This window comes from Cyprinodon variegatus, unplaced genomic scaffold (assembly GCF_000732505.1).
Source record: "Cyprinodon variegatus isolate N-32 unplaced genomic scaffold, C_variegatus-1.0 Scaffold1159, whole genome shotgun sequence".
In the NCBI taxonomy this organism is placed as follows: domain Eukaryota; kingdom Metazoa; phylum Chordata; class Actinopteri; order Cyprinodontiformes; family Cyprinodontidae; genus Cyprinodon; species Cyprinodon variegatus.
In genome coordinates this window covers 42,652-62,538 of record NW_015151612.1, presented here as the reverse complement: position 1 = coordinate 62,538, position 19,887 = coordinate 42,652, and the positions used below count along the sequence as shown (strand labels likewise).

Here is a 19,887-nt window from a genome sequence, read left to right as displayed (position 1 = left end):
CATTTATTGCGAGGATGATTATTGCTAAGGAAGGCAGAGAAATAACTAAACATCTGACACTTTGAGCTGGATCTAGTGTAAGAGAGCAGATGGAGGAAAGCAATCTAGCATGCCTTAAAATAGCAATTCAAGCAAACAATAATTCAGAGTTGGGGCTGATTTTCTTCACTATTCCTCTTGTAAGAATGCCCCACATCTTTTAGATTATACAGCTCCAGCTTGGGTGGAAGCATTACCTCAGAGAAATATCAATACTACCTTCTGAAGTGACTGGAATTAGCGTGAGCTTCATTGTTGCTGCCTTTACTATTATAGCAGATAGGGTCACCGAGCGGGCGATCTCAGCCCAAATCTGATTGGCTATTTGCTGAGCAATGATGTAATTCCCCTGGGAGAGCACTTCTGATCGATGAGGCTTTATGTTTGAAGATAACTCCTGATGCTGTGTGTGGGAGCTGACATGTGCCTGGGTTTGTGTGGGTTGTTATTTCAGCCGATAGCAGTGGATGCTGCCGTTTGGGCCAATCATATCATGACATCACCTACAGCAGATGGTGATTGGTGAGATTAGACACTCAGGAAATGAGCTAACCCATTATGAATTGTTTTCATTTATGCTCCTTATCGCTTTATTTCAATCCCAGTTTATTCTAAAGAGGATCGTAAGATGACCACTTCTTTATTGGATTTATTGTAAGCTATCGAGCTGAAAAATGAAAGGAAATGAAGACGATGAAGCATGATGAGTTTATTTAAACCAATGTTAAAACAAACCAACAAAGGAATCAGTTTGCTGGAGGTTAGGGCTGCCTACATGTTAACCTTTCACTAAATTTTCCTGTAAAATGTAGAAAAAATAGCACACATTACTCTTCTGTAGTTTGCTCAAATCTATATCCAAAGAGTTTCTCTTTCTGTGACTTTTTTAATTTAGTTTCTTCTTAGCGTTTCATGATTCTTTATGGACATAAGGAGATGTTTCTACCCACTTTCCTGGTGTTCTCTGGCAAATGCCAAGCATCCTGCTCACGTTTGGGCTTTGTACACAACCCCCATCTTTGGATGTCAGGCAGTGATGTTATGAGATGAGCCGATGCTTCGAGGCGTGTGTCGAGTAGTGAAGGGGGTGTTTCATGTAGGGGAGGAGAATAGATTGATTGGAAAAATAACCAATCCAGTTGGTTAAAACAGTTTTGGTTAGATTAAACAATCTAATGATCAAAAATTAACCAAGCAATTGGTTTCAGCTGTATTATAAGTATTCAGTATTACTATTTTCTGAAAGTGACAGTAGGAGTTTGCCTTTCTGTCCAAAGGTTATTGGTTCAGGGCCCAGACTTGGCTTTTGAAAGTTGCTTTTGGACCAAAATAAAAATGAATAAAATGCTGACCGTGTCATTGTATCACATGATGACAGACACCATATAAAAGTTTATAATTTATGTGTAAGCATCATAAATCTATTCAATGCTTCAGACACCAAAGCCATAGTGTCATTATAATCACACTGGGCGTTTTACATTTATTGTCCACCTTATGGCACAATAGAGCAAATGAAACACCTCGAAGCTTTTGCAAATGAGCGAACCAATTGGATGGAACGGTTCAGTGCTTTATGAAGCTTCATTTCGCCATCACTAACGCAGGCCCTCAGTTTCTAACCATTTGTGCAGACACATGCACATTTGTGGCGTGCTGGAGGTCATTTTGCAGGGCTCTGGCAGTGCTCCTCCTGTTCCTCCTTGTACAAAGGAAGAGGTAGCTGTCCTGCTGCTGGGTTGTTGCCCTCCTACGGCCTCCTCCATGTCTACTAGGGGTGTAAATAATAACCGTTTTGTATCGATGCATTGATCCAACAGCCGACGATACGATGCATCGATACGTCCGCAAGAGTATCGATTAATTTTTTTTTCCAACACAATATTAACCAAATAATCGAATCGTATCGTGATGTATTTTTGAGTATCGAAAATAATCGAATCGTTGGGTCAGGAAATCGATACTGAATCAAATCGCCATGATGGATGTGATTTACATCCCTAATGTCTACTGATGTACTGGCCTGTCTCCTGGTAGTGCCTCCAACCTCTGAACACTACGCTGACAGACACAGCAAACCTTCTTGCCACAGGTTGCATTGATGTGCCATCCTGGATGAGCTGCTGTACCTGAGCCACTTGTGTGGGTTGTAGAGTCTATCGCATGCTACGAGTGTGAAAGCTTCACTCTTTTGAATGAAAGCATCATTCAAAACTGACCAAAACATCAGCCAGAAGGCATCGGTACTGAGAAGTGGTCTATGGTCCCCACCTGCTTTATTGAGTGTTTCTTGGTAATTTCCAATAATTTCCGCCTGTTGTCTATTCCATTTGCACAACGGCATGTAAAATTATTTGTCAATCAATGTTGCTTCCTAAGTGGACAGTTTGATTTCACAGAAGTTTGATTTAATTGAAGTTACATTGTCCTTTTTACCTGTTCCCTTTATTTTTGTTGAGCTATGTATTTTTTATCAACATTAATTCAGCATCACTTCCATCTCACTATATTGGGGATCACTCAGAAATGTCACTTTAAACAAATGCTCCTTTCACTGATGCCCATAAATCTATTCAGGCTTGTAGTCTTGATGGATGTGGACATGATGAGAGGTGACTTTTAGAGAACGTCCTGCCTGTCTTTGATTACAACGATGTACTGTCTGTGTCCGTTGATGGATAATAGAGCCAGCAGAGCACAGACATGATCTTTAATGTCCATCTGTTTTAATGAATATTGTCAGCATGTATTCTTCAACGTCCCATAAGGGAGTCAACAAATGCTTTCCAGCACCCTATTAAGATGAGATGAAAAGTGTCACAGAAACATCAGATCTTCATTCATTGAATATCAATGAGTTCAAACAGATTTTCTGATGTGGTATAAAACCATTTTTTAAGATTTGTTTGTTAAAAATGGAGAGAAATTGATAAATAGCATAAATCCCATGTTGTTGTGAAAGTTGCTCCTGGAAGAGAGGTGTAGTTTCAGTGCAGACAAGGCGAAGAGTCTGTTTGTCCTTTCAGATTCAGTGGAGTGTTTTCAGCTATCAGATCTTCTCTGATCTCCGCTCTGAGCACCAGACGCTTTCCATGGAGTGACTCTGTTTGAAGCAGCTGCTGCTGAGCAGGATGATGTTGTTCTTGGTCTGATAAGAGCTGGAGAAGTGACAGCGGGTGACGTCTCCCAGAGCTGGTGTTCAGATTGATGCAACAATGAGCCCCACGGCGTTAAGAGTTCTTGTTTGTTTCTGTTTGTCTCTTTTTTTGGTGCCGTTTTTCTTTTTCACTTGCCGCTGTCAGTGTTTCTGCCTTTTATTATCTCGGAGGCAGCATTTTTTTTTTTTTTATTCGTCTCAGCTCTACTTGTTCTCACTGTGTGCTTTATTACTCCCTCCTTGTTTGTATGCTTGGTTGACTTTTATTAGTGTAATTAAAAGCAGCGGGCCATTGTGTGGGAGTATATGCATGTCTAATTCCCCGTTGTGTGAAGGTAACAGTGTAAGGAGTTTAATTAAGCCCTTTTCATACATCTTATCAGCAGTGTGACTCTTTATGTAACGAAGAACCTGTTTTTTTTTTGTTTTTTTTTTTGTTGGTCCATCTGGTTGTAAAGCTAACCACTGGTGTAGCGACATGGTCAAGTCCTCTGAGACTATAGCTGGTTCCATGGGTTCTGTCTAACGCACAAAAACACACACTCCAAATGAAAACGAGACGATCCGTCACAGTGTCGCCGTCCAAGAGGGAGGCAGCAGGTGTGAAAAGGCTCATCGTGACTGAAGGCACACAGTCCTACCCAGAAGCCCAGAATAATTCACACCATCATCTTGCACAAAAAAAAAACATAGAAGCACACAAGTGTCTCTTTTTAAAATTTGACACAGATTTTTGTAATCATGATAGAGGAGCATTGTATTAAGCTTTTATTGCATTCTTATTTTAACTAAAAATCCTTTTACTCATACAGTAATTCCCACTCAGAGTATATTGAGGAAAATTAGTATTTGAACACCCTGCTATTTTACAAGTTCTACCACTTAGAAATCATAGAGTGGTCTGAATTTATCATTGACGTGCATGTCTACTGTTAGAGACATAATCTAAAAATAAAAAATAAAATAAAAATCGCAATGTATGATTTTTAAACTATTTATTTATATGATACAGCTACAAATTAGTATTTGAACACCTGATAAAATTAATGTTAATACTTGGTAGAGTAGCTTTGTTTGCAATTACAGAGGTCAAATGTTACCTGTAGTTTTTCACCAGGTTTGCACACACTACAGGAGTGATTTTGGCCCACTCCTCTACACAGATCTTCTCTAGATCAGTCAGGTTTCTGGGCTGTCGCTGAGAAATACGCGGTTTGAGCTTCCTCCAAAGATTCTCTATTGGGTTTATGTCTGAAGACTGGCTAGGCCACAGCAGAACCTTGATATGCTTCTCCCGGAGCCACTCCTTGGTTATCCTGGCTGTGTGCGTCGGGTTGTTGTCATGTTGAAAGACCCAGCCTCAACCAGTCTTCAATGCTGTAACTGAGTGAAGGAGCAATATATGGCCCCGGTCATCCTCTCCTTAATACAGCGCAGTTGCACTGTCCCATGTGCAGAAAAACGCCCTTAAAGCATGATGTCACCACTCCCATGCCTCATAGTAGGGATGGCGTCCTTGGGATGGTACTCATCATTCTTCTTCCTACAAATACAGTTAGTGGAATTACCAAAAAGTTCTATTTTGGTAATTAGTTAAAAAAAAACATACATTACGTCTATTACAGTGGACATACACCTACGGTGACAACGTCTGACCCCTCCATGATTTCTAAGTGGCAGAACTTGCAAAATAGCATGAGGTTCCCTTACTGTAAATCCACTAACATTTGGGGGTATGACAGGTGACGGGGTCAGATCACGTAATGAGGGAGTGATTATTAGTACTTAACATGTGTGTTAGCTCCGAGCTGACCGTCTATAATAACACTTGGCTTCGATCTTCCATGACATTTTCTTGCAGCAGGTTTGTCCCGAACACATCCACATGGTCATATCCAGGTAATCTACCACTCATACACACTTCCAAGCTGTGTGCTCCCAGATGCATTGGTGTGTTTAGAATGACTGGTCCCTCCTGCCATCACTGTTGACAGACATCACCTATCAGGAGTCCCTGTGATGGAGGAGAAATAGAGAATAGTTTCACCTCATCTTGGCTTCTCAGTTTTCTTATATTTTTACCATCTTTTTTTTCCCCCTTAAGACCTTTTCTTCCTGTGTTTTCCTCACCGTTTCACACCTTCATCCATTTTTCCTTTTTGTCATTTCCGTTGTTTATCAGCTTTTGTGACCTTCATGCTTCCTTCCTGTACTGTCGAGTTTGTTTAGATTTTCCCCCACTCCTGTGCCTTAAGGTTTCTTTTGTGATTGTGCTTTTAATACAGACTGTGGTACAGGTCCCAGTCTCTTTTGTTCTCTCTCTGCCTGAGTTGCACTCATTAGGTGCATCCTTATGAGACCTCTGTGGTCATTGAAGTGTTGCAGCAAGGCATACCTCCTGGGAGGACTCAAAGAGACGTGTGGTTGCAGGGAAATGAGATGAAATAAAGGAGTGAAGGTTGTTCTGACCTTCCCTTGAGAGATAGCTGATGGATGAAGAATCTGTCAGAAAGTAGGAAATGGTTGTGTAGCAACAGAAGAGAAAAAGAAGTGTGTTTACCTTAATGGTTACTACCTAGACTGAACATCAGCGGCCATCCATCTCTCCAAGCTGAAGCAAACAACCTTGTTCAAAGCAGCTTGCACTTTCTAAGGACTGTTTATTTTTCTGAGTTTATAAGAAAAAATCTGGAATAGCGGTAGCATTATTCATTACCACTGACTTTTTTTTTATGTGTGACTGTTTATCTAATAAAAAGGTTGGTCTCAAATCAATATCATGATAGAGTGGGCAGTTTTACCTCGATAACGATAAATGCACGATAAATGCTCCAGCTCTTCTATCAATTGAACAGAAGAAAAACGTTACCTCTCTTGCAAAAGTTTTTGCTGAAAGGTAATGGAGCCTTTTGCGAATCTTTGAACTCGGTACCGAATTTGTGCTGCAGGTAGTGAAGATTGGATTGTTATTTTGGGTAGTCCCGACAGTTTTCAGGCAAATTAAGCATTTTTTGTTCTTTGGTCAACATATATGGCGTAATTTTGGTTCCACCAAACTGAGCATGTAGTAAAAACAATGTTCAATGTTTTAACTCTAACATCCTCGCTCAAAACTGGTCTGCCGCATGCTCAACTCTAAAGACGCGCCCTTGACTACTTCCTTTCGCGCTCAGCTTTATCTCTGCGCTCGCTGGGCTCCACAGGATTAACTGATGTAATTTTGTTTGCAGCTGTGTTAGACGCTTCTTTACTAGGCTCATCCGCTTTTCTCTTTGCTTACACTTCTGACTGGATTGGTGGAGTCAGGTGTTTAGACATTGCTGCAGTGTCTTTAAGGCACACAGGCAAAACCGCAGAATTATTTACTGACTTATTTACCTAATTTACGACATGGGAAAATTTGTGCTGGTTATCGTAGTGAATGACGATAACGGTAAAAGTCCTGTTTATCGCCCAGGCTTATCTGGAAGTATTATTTTCTTCAGCAGGACTTATGTGGCACCACAGCTTTGATGGTTTATCCAGGATTTCTGTGCAGTCTGAAATTTCATTTTTGGTATCTTCGGAGTACGCATTAGTAAAGAACGTCCATTCTTCTGTTCTATGTTTATCCATTCAACCAGCCGCTCATCCAAATATCTGTCAAAATGTCTTGCCGTACACCCGGCTATCCATCCTCAATCCAATTAGCCATCCAGCTTTGCCTCAGTTTGTTCATCTACTTCTATCTTTCCATCTGACAGCCTGTCTGTCTGTCCATCATCTTTTCATCTACTCTCCATTCAGCTGTCTATCCCTCTGGCTGCAGACCATCCAGTCATCCAACTATGTCTCTGTACAATTATGCATCCATCGTTTCCATGTCATCCATGCATCTAAACATTCCGTTATCCATCCTTCCAGCTGTTTTTCCCCTTCAGTCTTTTCCAACCTACATTCCATCAAACTATCTATCTCTTCATTTGCTCTTTGTCCCACCCACTATCTGTGTGGTCTTCTATCTATTACCCTCTGTATTTGTCTGTCCATGAGTGTCCCTCTTAGCCACTCTTTGCAGAATCTATAAAGACGATGAAATGAAAATGAGTTATAAATAAGAAAAAAAATCTCTCAGGATTAGATATTGGCAGGTAATTGTGGTTGTGCTGTTATTTTTACATCTCTTACTGCAGGTGTTGAAGCAGACTGAAGACGTTTTATCATTATCTCCCTTTCATCTCTTCTTTCTTTCATCTTTCCTTCTTTTTTCTGTTTTTTCTTTCCTGTTCTACTTACATTTCAGTGTCCATATAATCTGTAATACTCCCTGCATAATCATAATAAACCTATTTACATGCATAAATCAAGCGAAACACTGGCGATAGCCGTACTGCTCCCCCTGTGATAGTAAAAACTGTTGGGCCCTTTTTTGGCATCAAGACAATTAGTCTTAATGCCACATTGCCAGACAGGACACTGTTAAGGCAAAGGACCAACTGTCTTAACCATGATGGCAGCGATCACTTTGACCCAATGCTAAAAGTAACTGAAAGTTGCAAAACATGTTACCAAAATCAAAATAGATTCCCTGTTAACTTTTTATTCTAATACAGCTCCTGTTCTCCAGGCCTCTAGACAATATTACAAAGCAACAGCAATAAAACTCTAATAACATGTTGCCTTGTCAGAAGTCTAAAAGTACAATCATGCTTTTTATTAATAGCTGCAATAGCTGATTGGGAGTCGTCTTGCTTCTCTGCCTCTCGATGTGATATTCTTAGACTACAGCAACAAAAGCTGAGTCTCTTGTTGAGGTTTATTTTATCTCTGTCACTGAGTAGTCAGTCTTTGGAGTGTTTTATGAACTACACCGAAAGCTATCTTGGGTATTAAAGGTACCCACCCTGTGGCTTTAACCTTAGTACCTCCTTTCATTAAAGTTTTTTCTTCTGACAGGACATATTTAAATATATGTTGTTAAACAGGCCATGATGGTGGCTCAGGCAGTATTCAGAGTTTTGCTTTTCCGTCACGCTGTTCTAGAAATGAACGTCCCGCTGTGCAGCTCCACCGTAGAGGCAGACCTTCCTCTAAAAATACCTTCACACACACTCTGAAGACTCAACAACCCCATCTGCCTTTATCTGTAATATTTTTCTTTATTTCAACTTTCTGCTCTTTATTATAACCAGAGATTGCATTTTTCACCCTGTTCATCGCCTACTATACTTCTACTTCTACTCTGGCATTTGTTTCTCCATCAGGGAGGAAAAAACTTTGATGGGGTTTTTGTTCAGAGTAAAACTGCCCTGGATTCATTCCTCTTGTTGTCAGGCTTGGGGAATAAACACAAGCTGGTGAAATATTAATCTGCCAGTTGTTTTTTCCCGGATTGCTCATTAAGCCAGGGTTAATTGTCTTTCTGGAAGGAAAGAAAAGAGTCTCTATGGGGGAACCAATAACGCCAAACTAAAACTCGACAGAGATGGTGCTAAAGATTACTAAGGAATAAAAAGTTGAGTAAGATGGTGTTTTGCTTAATTGAGGGGATTGATTTAACGGCTAAATTATATCCAACATAAATCATTCTATTTTTACTTCTCTTCCTGACAAAAATTAAAACCTTGTTTAGATCAAATGGGTAAAACAGTTTCAGAGGAATGTTTCTCATCCTCTTACTATAAAGCTAATGTTGTTTTTAGCACACGTGTCATGTATCCCTTCCTTCATTGTTTACTTCCCTCTCATGGTGTTGCTTCCTTCTTTATATCCTTTCTCCTTCCTTTCTACTTTGACTTTTTCTTGTCTGTCCTTCCTTTATTCTTAATTTCCATCCTTTCTTTCCTTGCAAGTTTCCTGCCTTCCTTCCCTCCATCTTTTCTACATTCTATCCTTCCTTCCTTGTCTTTCCTTCCCTTTCTTCTATATGTCCTACCCTGTTACCATGTAATGCCTTATGCCTCTGTTAAGATCTTTTCTCATTTTTCCCTTATGTAATTTCTTGGCTTGTTTCCTTTCTTTATCCTTCCTCCCTTATGTTTTTTTTTTTTTATATCTACCCTTTTTCCTCCCTCGGTCAGGTACTCTCCCATTTCTTGTGTCCTACCAACCTTCTTCCTCAGTTCCTTGATTGTATTGTTCCTTATTTACTTCCCTCCCAATCTGTGTTTTATTGCTTCGCTTTTTCATTCCTCCCTCTCCTGCTTTCAGTACCTTTCGCTTTCTTTTCTCCATTTTCTCTTCCAAATTTCCAGGAAAAATGTAAAGAAATCTGATGGCAGCCTTTTCGTCTTCTAAAGTAGATAAATCATTGTTTGCTTTTTCTTTTCATATTTCTTTCTCTTCCATTTGGTTCTTCTTCTGTTTCCTGGTTCTTTGCATTTTGATTTCTGTATTTACCAGTAACTGTTTTGTTATCTTACACTTATACGGTTTTATTCTGTATCCAGATGTTATTTTACTTAAAGGAGGAAACTACACCTAAACAAGATGCTGACCTTAGAATCTGCAATTTTCTCCAATTTTTGCCTTTAATACACTCCAACATTTACCCTACTTTTCTTGTCTTGTGTTTAATAGATTTCTGCTGGAAATGCTCAGAAGAGTCTAGAGAGACCCATAATGTCTCACAGAGAAATGTTCAGAGGATTGACTGCCATTAATATTTCAGCAGATAGAACCTGGGATGAATAATTTGGCTTTGAAGTTCCACTTTGTCCCTCAGCAATAGACTCTTGACCCGGTCACAGAAAACACTCACCAGATAAATCTTTTACTTTTTCTCGTTTAAAAAAAAAGAGCTGGCCTTACAAAATCAACCTGCTACCTTCTAACTTTAATCTTCCTCTTGCCAGGCTTTATCCAATGTTGTAAAGTGATTTTTTTTTTTCACATCGCTTAGAAACTGTACCTTCTCCCCCTGGACTGTTTGTAGTTGGGCTATTTATGTATGAGGAAGATGGATTGCCTCCCTAAAAACACTGTGAAAGATCCAACCATGCTTTCACTCTCACATGAGCATTGTTCTGATCTTTGCAAGTACACACAAGGCAGTTTTGTTGCCTTTTTTCTAGTGTTATGTAATCTGTGCTGACTCGTCCTAATGCAGCTTGAATAAGCAGACCTATTTAGCTTTCCGTATTCAATGTTGAAGGCTTGTTGGTTAAGTTTTGGTGTTGATCTGTTTGTTGGAGTTAATGCAAAAACTTCAGCATTTTAAAGCATCCAGCATTTACAGTTTCAGTGTATAGCACACATGAAATTATACTAGGGAAAAGGAACAAACAAACCCGCTAAACCCCTAAGATAAAATGTATATTGATAAATAAATCCTTTTTTTTTCTTAAAGTCTGAAATATTGAATGGATATTTTTTTAATATTTTAAATGAGGCTGTGCAAGAATGTCCTCAAAGATTCTTGCTCTCTGCCATTTGTGTGCCATTCATTTCATATTTGAATACAAAAACATGTGTGGCATATTGTGCTTAATAACTTTTTGCAAATTGTAGTGGGGGAAAAAGTATTTACTCGAGTTAAATAAAAGGAGATTGATGGATTTCACTCAGTTGGCACTTCATTTTTATCTTTGCAAAGAGAGCAGTTAATCATACAGCCCTTATTGCATGGTAATCCGCCCTGTTCTGCCTGGGCAGCGTTCGTTCACCCTTACTTACAATAATGGAAAGTAATCAAATTCATAACAAATTACAGACAATTTGGTTAAACAGTAACATCTTATGAATAAACTGTGACTTGGGAAGAGGGTATGTCTTGCCTAAAAACACCCTTACACAGGGGAATTGTGTGGCCTTGCAGGTGAAACGGGCTGAGTGAAAACTTTTATAGTGAGTAAATGGCATAAATTAATATATGAAATAAAATGTACTAAATTTTCCAACCACACACATTATTGCAGATTTATAGCTGTTTATGTCATTAGCGGGATTTCCATTAGTCATCAAATTGCTCAAATTTTAATTTCAAAAATATATTTTCCAAATGTAAATGATGCAACTTTGAAAAACCTCACATTTTTCATCCAAAAAAAAAAAAAAAAAAAAAGTTGATTGTTCCATTAGGTGGTTTTTCAGTCATTGTAATTCTTATATTTCCCAAAACCGAAATGGAAGGATTTAGTTGTTTTTTTTTGCATCATACAAGTCATGTGATCTCCAACTGGACCTTCCTGCTGCGTAAAAATATGAAGAAGAAGATGGGAAGTAGTTACAGGATGATGACGCCCAATAGATTTGTGGCTGAAATTTGGATTAATCTCATGTGATGACATCTGCTGCTGCCATGTTGTTTACAGACTCATCATGTGAGCAAACGTATTCATATGCAATTCAAATTGTATTTATTTAACGGACACACTGCAATTATGAAATTTTGCATTTTCAAAATTAGCATAATAGCAACATCGTTTTACACACATTAGTGTAAAGGAAACGTAGCTGCTGCTACAGTTTATCAAGCTTTGTTTGCAGATCTGGCCTCTACATTGGTTTTACTGTAGGAATCCCACCAGTTTTAGCAACTATTCTCCCAGATAATTCCCTTTGGTAAAGGCCGAGGTATACCGAGCAAAGTGACCATCAAAGATAAACAGAGGAGTGCATGTTTTATGCTTTTTCTAAAAAAAATAAAAAATAAAATCTTAGCTGCTAAAAGAGCCTCTTCATCCTAACTGTGCTCCCCTTCTGGAAGCACATACTTTGGCCGTGCTGCACCGACACAGTGAACACAGCGCCAAATTGGAGAAGCAACGTCATGCAACTTAGACATGCATGAATCGAGTAAAATGCCTCTTTTCACATGATTCTGATTAAAGGAATAGCTAATAAGTTAGTTAAAAGCTTAGAAAGTTGATTTGTGCCTAATATAAACCCTTTAAATTTTATAATACGACAGTTTGTCGATCTTTTAGAACAAAGTAGATTTGTCTGGGCCTAAATGAAAAAAGTCTCACTGACTTTGTCTGTTTTTGTTTTTTGCAAGATTGCATGGCATGTGATTTTATAAATTCCCCATAAGTGTTCAATCATCTGTAATTTCCAACTGTTCTGATTGATGTTTCTTATCCAACATCCAGCATCTTTAAACTATGCATCTGTGTTTTTAGTCGATGCATAATAGTGAATGGACTGATTAATTCAAATGCTGCTACATCTGTAATACAAAGTGAATCCTTGCATTGCATCCAATGGTTACTTTAATTGATTAAAAGGCTGCCTGGAGAGTCTAAGGCAGTCTAAATGATTCAACCTGGTACCTGTCTGGTATTTTAATGATGAATTATCTGTAATCATTACATTTCATTTTAAGGGATCATACTTGACTGCATTCTACTTGCATAAATAAGTAAAGTTATTAAAGCAAAACTTTGGTTACTTCCTGCTGCCTCAGCAAACAATTAAACATTATACATTTTCAGAAAATGCACACAATATGCTCACCAAGCAGCTCGGACATATCCTCACACAACGTAGTCATTTAGCATCTACTTGCATCACTAAGTCGCATAAATCAATTTCCTCACAGAGATGGTGTTTAGCAGCCATCTGTTCTGGTTACTGTTGCACAAAATCCCTACGATACCAGAAAGGCCTCAATGTTAAGGAAAATATATAATTTAATTGTTTTCCAGGAGTAACTTTATATATAAAGATAAAGAGGGGGTTTGAATCTTGGCATTTCCAGACTCTACCCTTTAACCATTGTCTAAATTCTGTCTGTCCATCTATGTATGCATTTAGTTGTTTATCTTTCCCTTTTTTCCATCCGTTTTCCATCCACTGTCTTTCCGTCCTCTTGGATTCTTCGTTTAGATAACCTGAAAATCTTTCATTGTTTACGGCTCTTTTCCTTCCCTCTTCAGCTCTTCTTTTTGTCTTTCAAAAACATTCTTCATATTCCTCGCTAATAATAAATGCTTGCCGCCCTTTAAAGTCTCATCATCACCTCAATGTGTTAATTATTCTGCATTGTAATTTTCCTTGCAATAAAACCAGGCCCACTCTGAAAATAACCTGGATTTCACACCTTTGGTTTGTTCTCTTCCACTATCCTGCCACTCGAATCCTTCAAACATTTATTTGTCTCTATATATTTTTAACATATCTTTTAAATTATTGGGTGGTTTATTTGATGCATGTGACAGTGTATAGGGGATAATGCTTTGCTGAGCCACAGCTGGCTGCCATCTTATCTTAGCCGTCATTGAGATGTATTTGCTTCTTCTTTTCTTTTAGTGTGGTTTTAGTGTAGTTTTATCAGCTTCCATCTGTTTTGTTTATTTTGTTTTTTTTTGTCTTCTTGTGATCAGAAAAAGACTCCAGATTATATCTCCTGTATAATCACTCGTCTGTTGGGTTGTGAGACTACAGGTCGTTGTCGCCCCAGATCTAGCATTTTTGTATATATGCGGAAAATTGTGGTAAATCGATCACGTTTGCTCCTTTTGCATCCATACTAAACCAACAGAAAACACATTCCAGGTTCCAGAGCAATAAGATATTAAATGAACCCCTTATGTAGGCCTTCCTTTAGTTTAAGATGTTGAAAAATATTTGTTTTTACACCCAATGGGCTCAAAATACAAAGCAAAATGCATGTATTTGGACCTTTAAAGTGTCATGATTTAGATGTAGGGCTCCATTTCCATGATCGTGTATCCAAAATATTTCTTTATGTGTTTTTGTATGGCTGTCTCAGCTTAAAGAAATGCATGGCTGCTGCTGCTGCATGCTGGCGGTTGCTGGTTTCAGTAATTATTTCTCATCAGGAAGTGTAAAAAGTTGGGATGTATCCTCCTGAGTCAGGGTGTGCATTTGTATCTATGAAGCGTGCAGAAATTACTTTAACAAGATGTCAGGAGCGCTCTCTTTAAGCCTTGAGCATAGCTTTGATCTTCAACTAAACATCTCACCATTTCATCATAGTAGGTAAACATTAAAGAACATGTAGTGGGTGTAAAATAACACCAGTCATCTTTTCCTTCCTCTCTTTTGATTCTGTTTTATTTCACCACTGCATTGGAAGTTTTAATCACCTATAAGAAACAGGGTTCCTACTCTTTTATGTTTTTTGTTTTTTTTCCAGATCTAAGTTTTTAGAGTTGTTGTTCTAAATTGGTATAAAAAAAACAATTTGTAACTTATTTATTATACAAAATTAACGTACAAATTTTGTATTTGATAGATATAGATCTATAAAAAGTATATATTTATATAAAGTACATTTATTTAAAATATTTTTTAGTACAAATCTTAGTTAATATTACTACTCAGGTCTATAATCTGTTAAAAAATAAACACTTTGTGTGTTTTCCAATGTTTTTGTTTCACATTTGTCCCATCAGAACCACAAACTCCATTGTGTCCTATTTGGGATTTTATATAGTAGTTTGATCACTAATCTAATGTTGCACATAATGCATAGTACAGTTTTTTTGTAGCTTTATTAGCAGGAAACTGCAAAAAAATAATTTATTTAACCTGCTTATGATTCCTTCAATTAACTACAGATGCAATAAAGCCTTTCTGTTTGTAATTTGATCTCACTGTAAAAAGTGAACTAAATGCAACATTATCTCTCAATAAGTGTATTTTCACTTAATTTGTGTAGGTTAGTAAAATACCAATGGAATCAAGTTCTTACACTGAAAATAATAAAATACAAACATTTCAAGTGCCGTATCATTTTAATATCTTTATATTAGGTTCAAAATACCATTTTATTGGTGGTTAACTTTACTGAATGAAAGGAAATACACTTTTTATTTTATTTTAATTTTTTTTCAAAGAATGTTAACTTGTTTTTAAATCAGGGTTTACAGTGATATGAATATATCTGTTCTCTGAGTGGAAAAAGAAGGAAGTCAGTCCTGATATATAGTGAAAAGTGTTTTTACAAAGTAAAGACTGAGGATATATAAATCACCATTGTTCTTTACTTACATTAAATACCAATTGTTGTTTATTCTATCTATTGTCATCTGACTTTATAAAGATGCATATATCTTCTAATGTTATTCATGTTTTTTTTAAATGTCGCTATAAGAGGTAGCAGTCCTCTGCTTTGATGTGACACCATCATGCGAAATGTTGTCAAAGATAAAGTTCTGCAAAGACACTCATCCCAAGCCATCTGTGATTGACTTGATGAGCCTTTGATTTTATTTAATGTTTTCCCTGTGAGGCCGAGCTTCTCTGGTGAACGTTGGCTTTAAACACAGATTAAACCGAATAGCTAAAGAAAGCTGATGGGAAATGTGTGTTTTCATGCGTAAGTTTGTCGTTTGATGCCATAAATTCATCCTGGTCCTTTGGGCATACTGATTGAGCTTCCTTCATTTATGACATGTGCTGCAACAGTTATACAACTAGACATTTGCATTTGTTTTTGTTTAATGCAGGTAATATTCGGTGTCTAGCAGTTATCTAGTTGAAGAGGCATAACGCCTTCCCTCACCGTTACCTCTCATTTAAAGAAATGTACTAATTTCCAGATTGCCTGTATCTAACGAGCTGAAAATCAATCAACAAAATGTGTTCAACCATGACGGTTAAAGGGATTGTCTTTCTCTATCCTACATCCAGTGGTGGAACGTGGCGAGAGGGGAAGCCCTGCAGACTTTCTATCCATCAGGAAGTGCTCTGAAGAAAATCCACGTGTCTCCTGACTTCTCCACCTTTGTCACCATCGACAACATCGGCATTCTCTACATCCTTAAGAGGGTGGCATAAGGACACTACAACCAGAATAAATAAATAATAAAAAAACATTTACCACTATCCATTAAAATACTGTGTAGCAGCAACAGAGGGTTTGTTTCACCCTTCTCATTCAGTCAGCCACTAGCCGTTTACAATCAAAAAACACTTGACAAACTATTGCATTAAACACAAGCACTTAAAGTAGCTCTTTGGAGCTACATGACTCTCCTGTTGTGATTGGAGATGCACTTATCTGCAATTTGTGTCCGTTTCCCAACTCTGGTTATTTTTTTTCCACTGAGTCAGTTTTCCTTCTACATATTTTTACTTGCAATCAATAATTATTTATATTAGAAGTAGAAGGCTACTGAGTTAAAATAAAAAAATGTTTCTTTTGCATCTTATTCCAGCGATTGGCATGATAAGCATTGCTAAATGTAAATTTGTAAGTAAATGAGATTTTTTTTTTAAAAGGCAGCCAGTTTTATGACAGAAATTTAAGCAACTGCTGCTTGAGATTAATTTACTTCCCGGAGATTCGACCATAACTCCACAATTTGGTCACAAATTAGTGTTCTTCACCATGCAGCAGCTTTTTGGGCCAAACAAACAGCTGTGAAATAAAGAGAACTATAATTGGTACCTTCTCGAGTCAGAACTCTGATAAACAGCACAGATCCTTCTGTAAATGAATCATTTTACTTTACAATAGCTTCTAACATATCTGAACTTCATCTGTGAAACATAATATTTTACCTTCTGCTATCACTTCTACACTAAAAAGTTTGATCTAAACCCGTTAGCTCTTACCTGTGGTTCATTCGCTGTTAATACAAATGTCAGGTTTTGAGTTTGCAGCCAAAATTGAATCTGATTCTGATCACCAGCAGATTTCTAGGTGCGATTTCAGAAAGTTCCTGAAACTGTGGAAGAATATTTGTAAGGCACTACAATAAATAATAGGGCTTAAATTCTAAAATGATATAAGAAAAAATATGTAAGATTGATGCAGGTCTTTAACTGTGAATAATAAATGTTAATCAGTTTTGCATTAAATAGGCCGTGTTTGCATGTGGTGTGGGGAAACTTGATGTGAAAGCAATCTTTATGGCTTTTCTTTGCACGTCATTAAACATTTGACTGGAGATTTTTTTTCCTTCATGCTTTACTGCATAAATCTCTCCTGCAGCCAAGTCTTAATGAGAATTATTACAGTGAAAAGATCATGTTTTATACGACTTTTCTGCCTTTTCAAGTCATCTAGCATATAGGAAACTTTTGGTGCAATTTGATAAGCATTAAATATGAATGGCAAGATGAAGTTTTAATGACTTAAAGATTAAAAATTGCATCCAGTCAAAGCCGGCGAGAATTTCTTTACTTGGAAAGTGTTTGTTCATTTGAGTTTGGATCAAAGGTAAACGTTTTATGCTGGGAAAAAAAAAGTGATTTATAATTTATAACAAAGCTTTTCACTCGTGATTTATACTGTGCTTTTTTATGTTTTTGACCAGTTTATGTGAGCTCTGAATCCCACTTTTAGTGCCTCTCTTTTTATGTTTTTACTGCTGGAAATTACAATCTTTCAGGAAGCCTTTTCTATATCGTGACTTTTAGACTGTTCAACTTCCTACGATAAGTGCTTTTTCTTAAATGTCATCGAGTTTGTTTCAAGCTTTTTTATGATATCAAATCTACTCCATATTGTTAAAAGTTGAATATCCACGTTTCCTGATGATGCTGTTGTCCTTTTCTGAAACCTTCCTGGTGTTTTGCAACTTTAATCTGGGAATTTTTTTTCAGTATGTACCACATATATTTCTACAACACCTTTTACTGGTATGTTGCTGTAAGGATGATCTATTAAGGATTAAATCATATTAATTGTTCTTCTGGGTGCTTGTCTTCATTGAGCTTTAATGTCGGCAACATTGACACGACTTCTGGCTTTTAACTGTCTTAATTTTGAATTTTGCAAAGACCGTGATGGTTCAACTATGAAAATCTAAACTTTTCTACAGAGCCTGGAGGGCCAGTGGTACCAGATATAAGATAAAAATGTCATAAAGTAAGGCAAGATTAAGTCTGTGTTTACTCTACAGCTGTGGTGGGTTTTGTTTATATTGTACTGAAGTTTGATTATAAAGTATTTGTTACGTTTACAGGCATTTGTTGAAAAATGAATAAAGTTTTTGCAAAACTTTGGTGATTATAGTGCCTTTTTTGTGGATATCAGTTTTGGAGAAGGGTCTTGATTTGTAGGGACACATTCTTACTTTGACTGCCACATGGAAGAGTGTTTTAATCAGCACATCAATGCATTAAATCAGGTTTTACGCTCCAAAGTTATGACCAGAGGTGTCGTTGCATAATTCAGCACAGATACGGGTTCTGTTTCCCTGTAAATAAATAGAACAAAAACCTGAAGATGGAAAAATATCATCATCCACAGTAAAACAAGTCATGTTACAACATGAGCTAAAAGCAATTTCATACGAAAGCAATCAAAAATCCAAGCATGTAAGGCCAGGTTGCAGTTATATACACTGTGGTTTGATTTAAATATTGAGCCAGAATGTTAGTTTTAACATTTCCAGGAAATTGCAAGCATATTTTGTGGGTGTTTTGCTGCTAGAAGCAATGGCATCTCATGGAAAGAAGATTTTGGGGAAATTATTGAACCAACATTTTGTGACAGCAGCAAGGAATTTATAACAAATAGATGTTCTAAATGAAGAATAACCCCAAGCGTACATCAAAATAGTAGTCTATAGACCTGATCAAGCAGCATCATTTTTGTCAGGAGGTTTGGTCTAAAATTCCAGGAATCTATTGTGTAAAGTGTTTGGAAGAATACACACAAGGTTGGACTTTAGTCAAATAAAGATGAAACTACAGCCGGAATTTCTGCACAGATCTAAATTTAAGGAAACAATACAATCAACAATTGCTAAGAAAATTGTTCTTTGTTATTAGTTTGGTATTTAGCAAACATAATTCATTCTGGTTGACAGTAACACAAATGGGTATGCCTTTTTATCCTGCATATTTTATACAGAGATCTTTTTTCTGTTGTACACCACATTAATTAAGAGCGATAAATCGTTAACTTTCAATGGTAGAATTAAATAAAAATGTAGCAACTCTTGTAATAGGAATAAATTCAAAACTAAAGGCTGTTATTTGATTAGAATGAGTCACTTTAATTTGCACATTTAACACATTTCCAGAACTCTGTGCTATTCAGCAAAATCATAGCAATTTATGCATTTTTTTCTCTTTTAGAGTGGAATATTTTAAGTCTCTCCATATGGCTAAAAAAAAAAAATAATGCAGCAGAGTGTCTCATAGCAGCTAGTGCTCCAAACATCTCCCACAGTCTTACTTCAGCACTGCTGATCATATTAAAACCTCCAAAGCAGGAATGGAGCCACATCCCTTATTTATTAGCCTCCTCCTAGTGAAGCAGCTCTGCATTAAGTTTAGACAATGTGGTTTTTTTTTTTGCTTCTAATTTTAAGATTATATACTCGCTCTGTGTTCTCCCAGTGTGCCTTACTGCAGCCATTTCTGTGTTTATACTCAACCCCATTCTGTTTGTTGTGTATTTCTTTCTTCCTGTGGCCTCTGCAGCTGATCGAAACAGATGGCTGCACCTTGTTTTTTTTGGCACACCTTCTGTAAGAAGAGTTGTGAGAAGTTTTACATTTAGGGATGAAGAGAGAGCTCAACCAGGAAGAGATGATTACAGGGAAAAAGCCATAATTTGTATCCAAGTTTAGCCACTGACCTATTTGAAAGAGTTGCCATAAATATATATCCATCTTAAATTGATAGTGTTGCCATCTATATTTGAATGACTTAGTTTACACTCAACAACTTCTAAATCCTTCAAAAACATCCATCATTTCAACATAACACAGCTATTATTCAACAACTGGCATCTTTCTGTTTCTTAGGGAAGTGGATTAGGGCCACTTAAAAAACAAAAAAAA

At 37.2% G+C, this 19,887-nt stretch overlaps 1 protein-coding gene across 1 annotated transcript in view; it reads left to right on the top strand.

The window, feature by feature from the left end:
- apaf1 (apoptotic peptidase activating factor 1) overlaps nt 1-17,945 on the top strand; it is a 48,403-nt gene extending 30,458 nt beyond the window's left edge. The window contains exon 27 of the mRNA XM_015400893.1: nt 15,776-17,945. Within this exon, the coding sequence (XP_015256379.1) occupies nt 15,776-15,922 (147 nt within the window). The 3' untranslated portion in view covers nt 15,923-17,945. The remainder of the gene's footprint in view (nt 1-15,775) is intronic.
- The last annotated feature ends 1,942 nt before the right edge of the window (nt 17,946-19,887 follow it).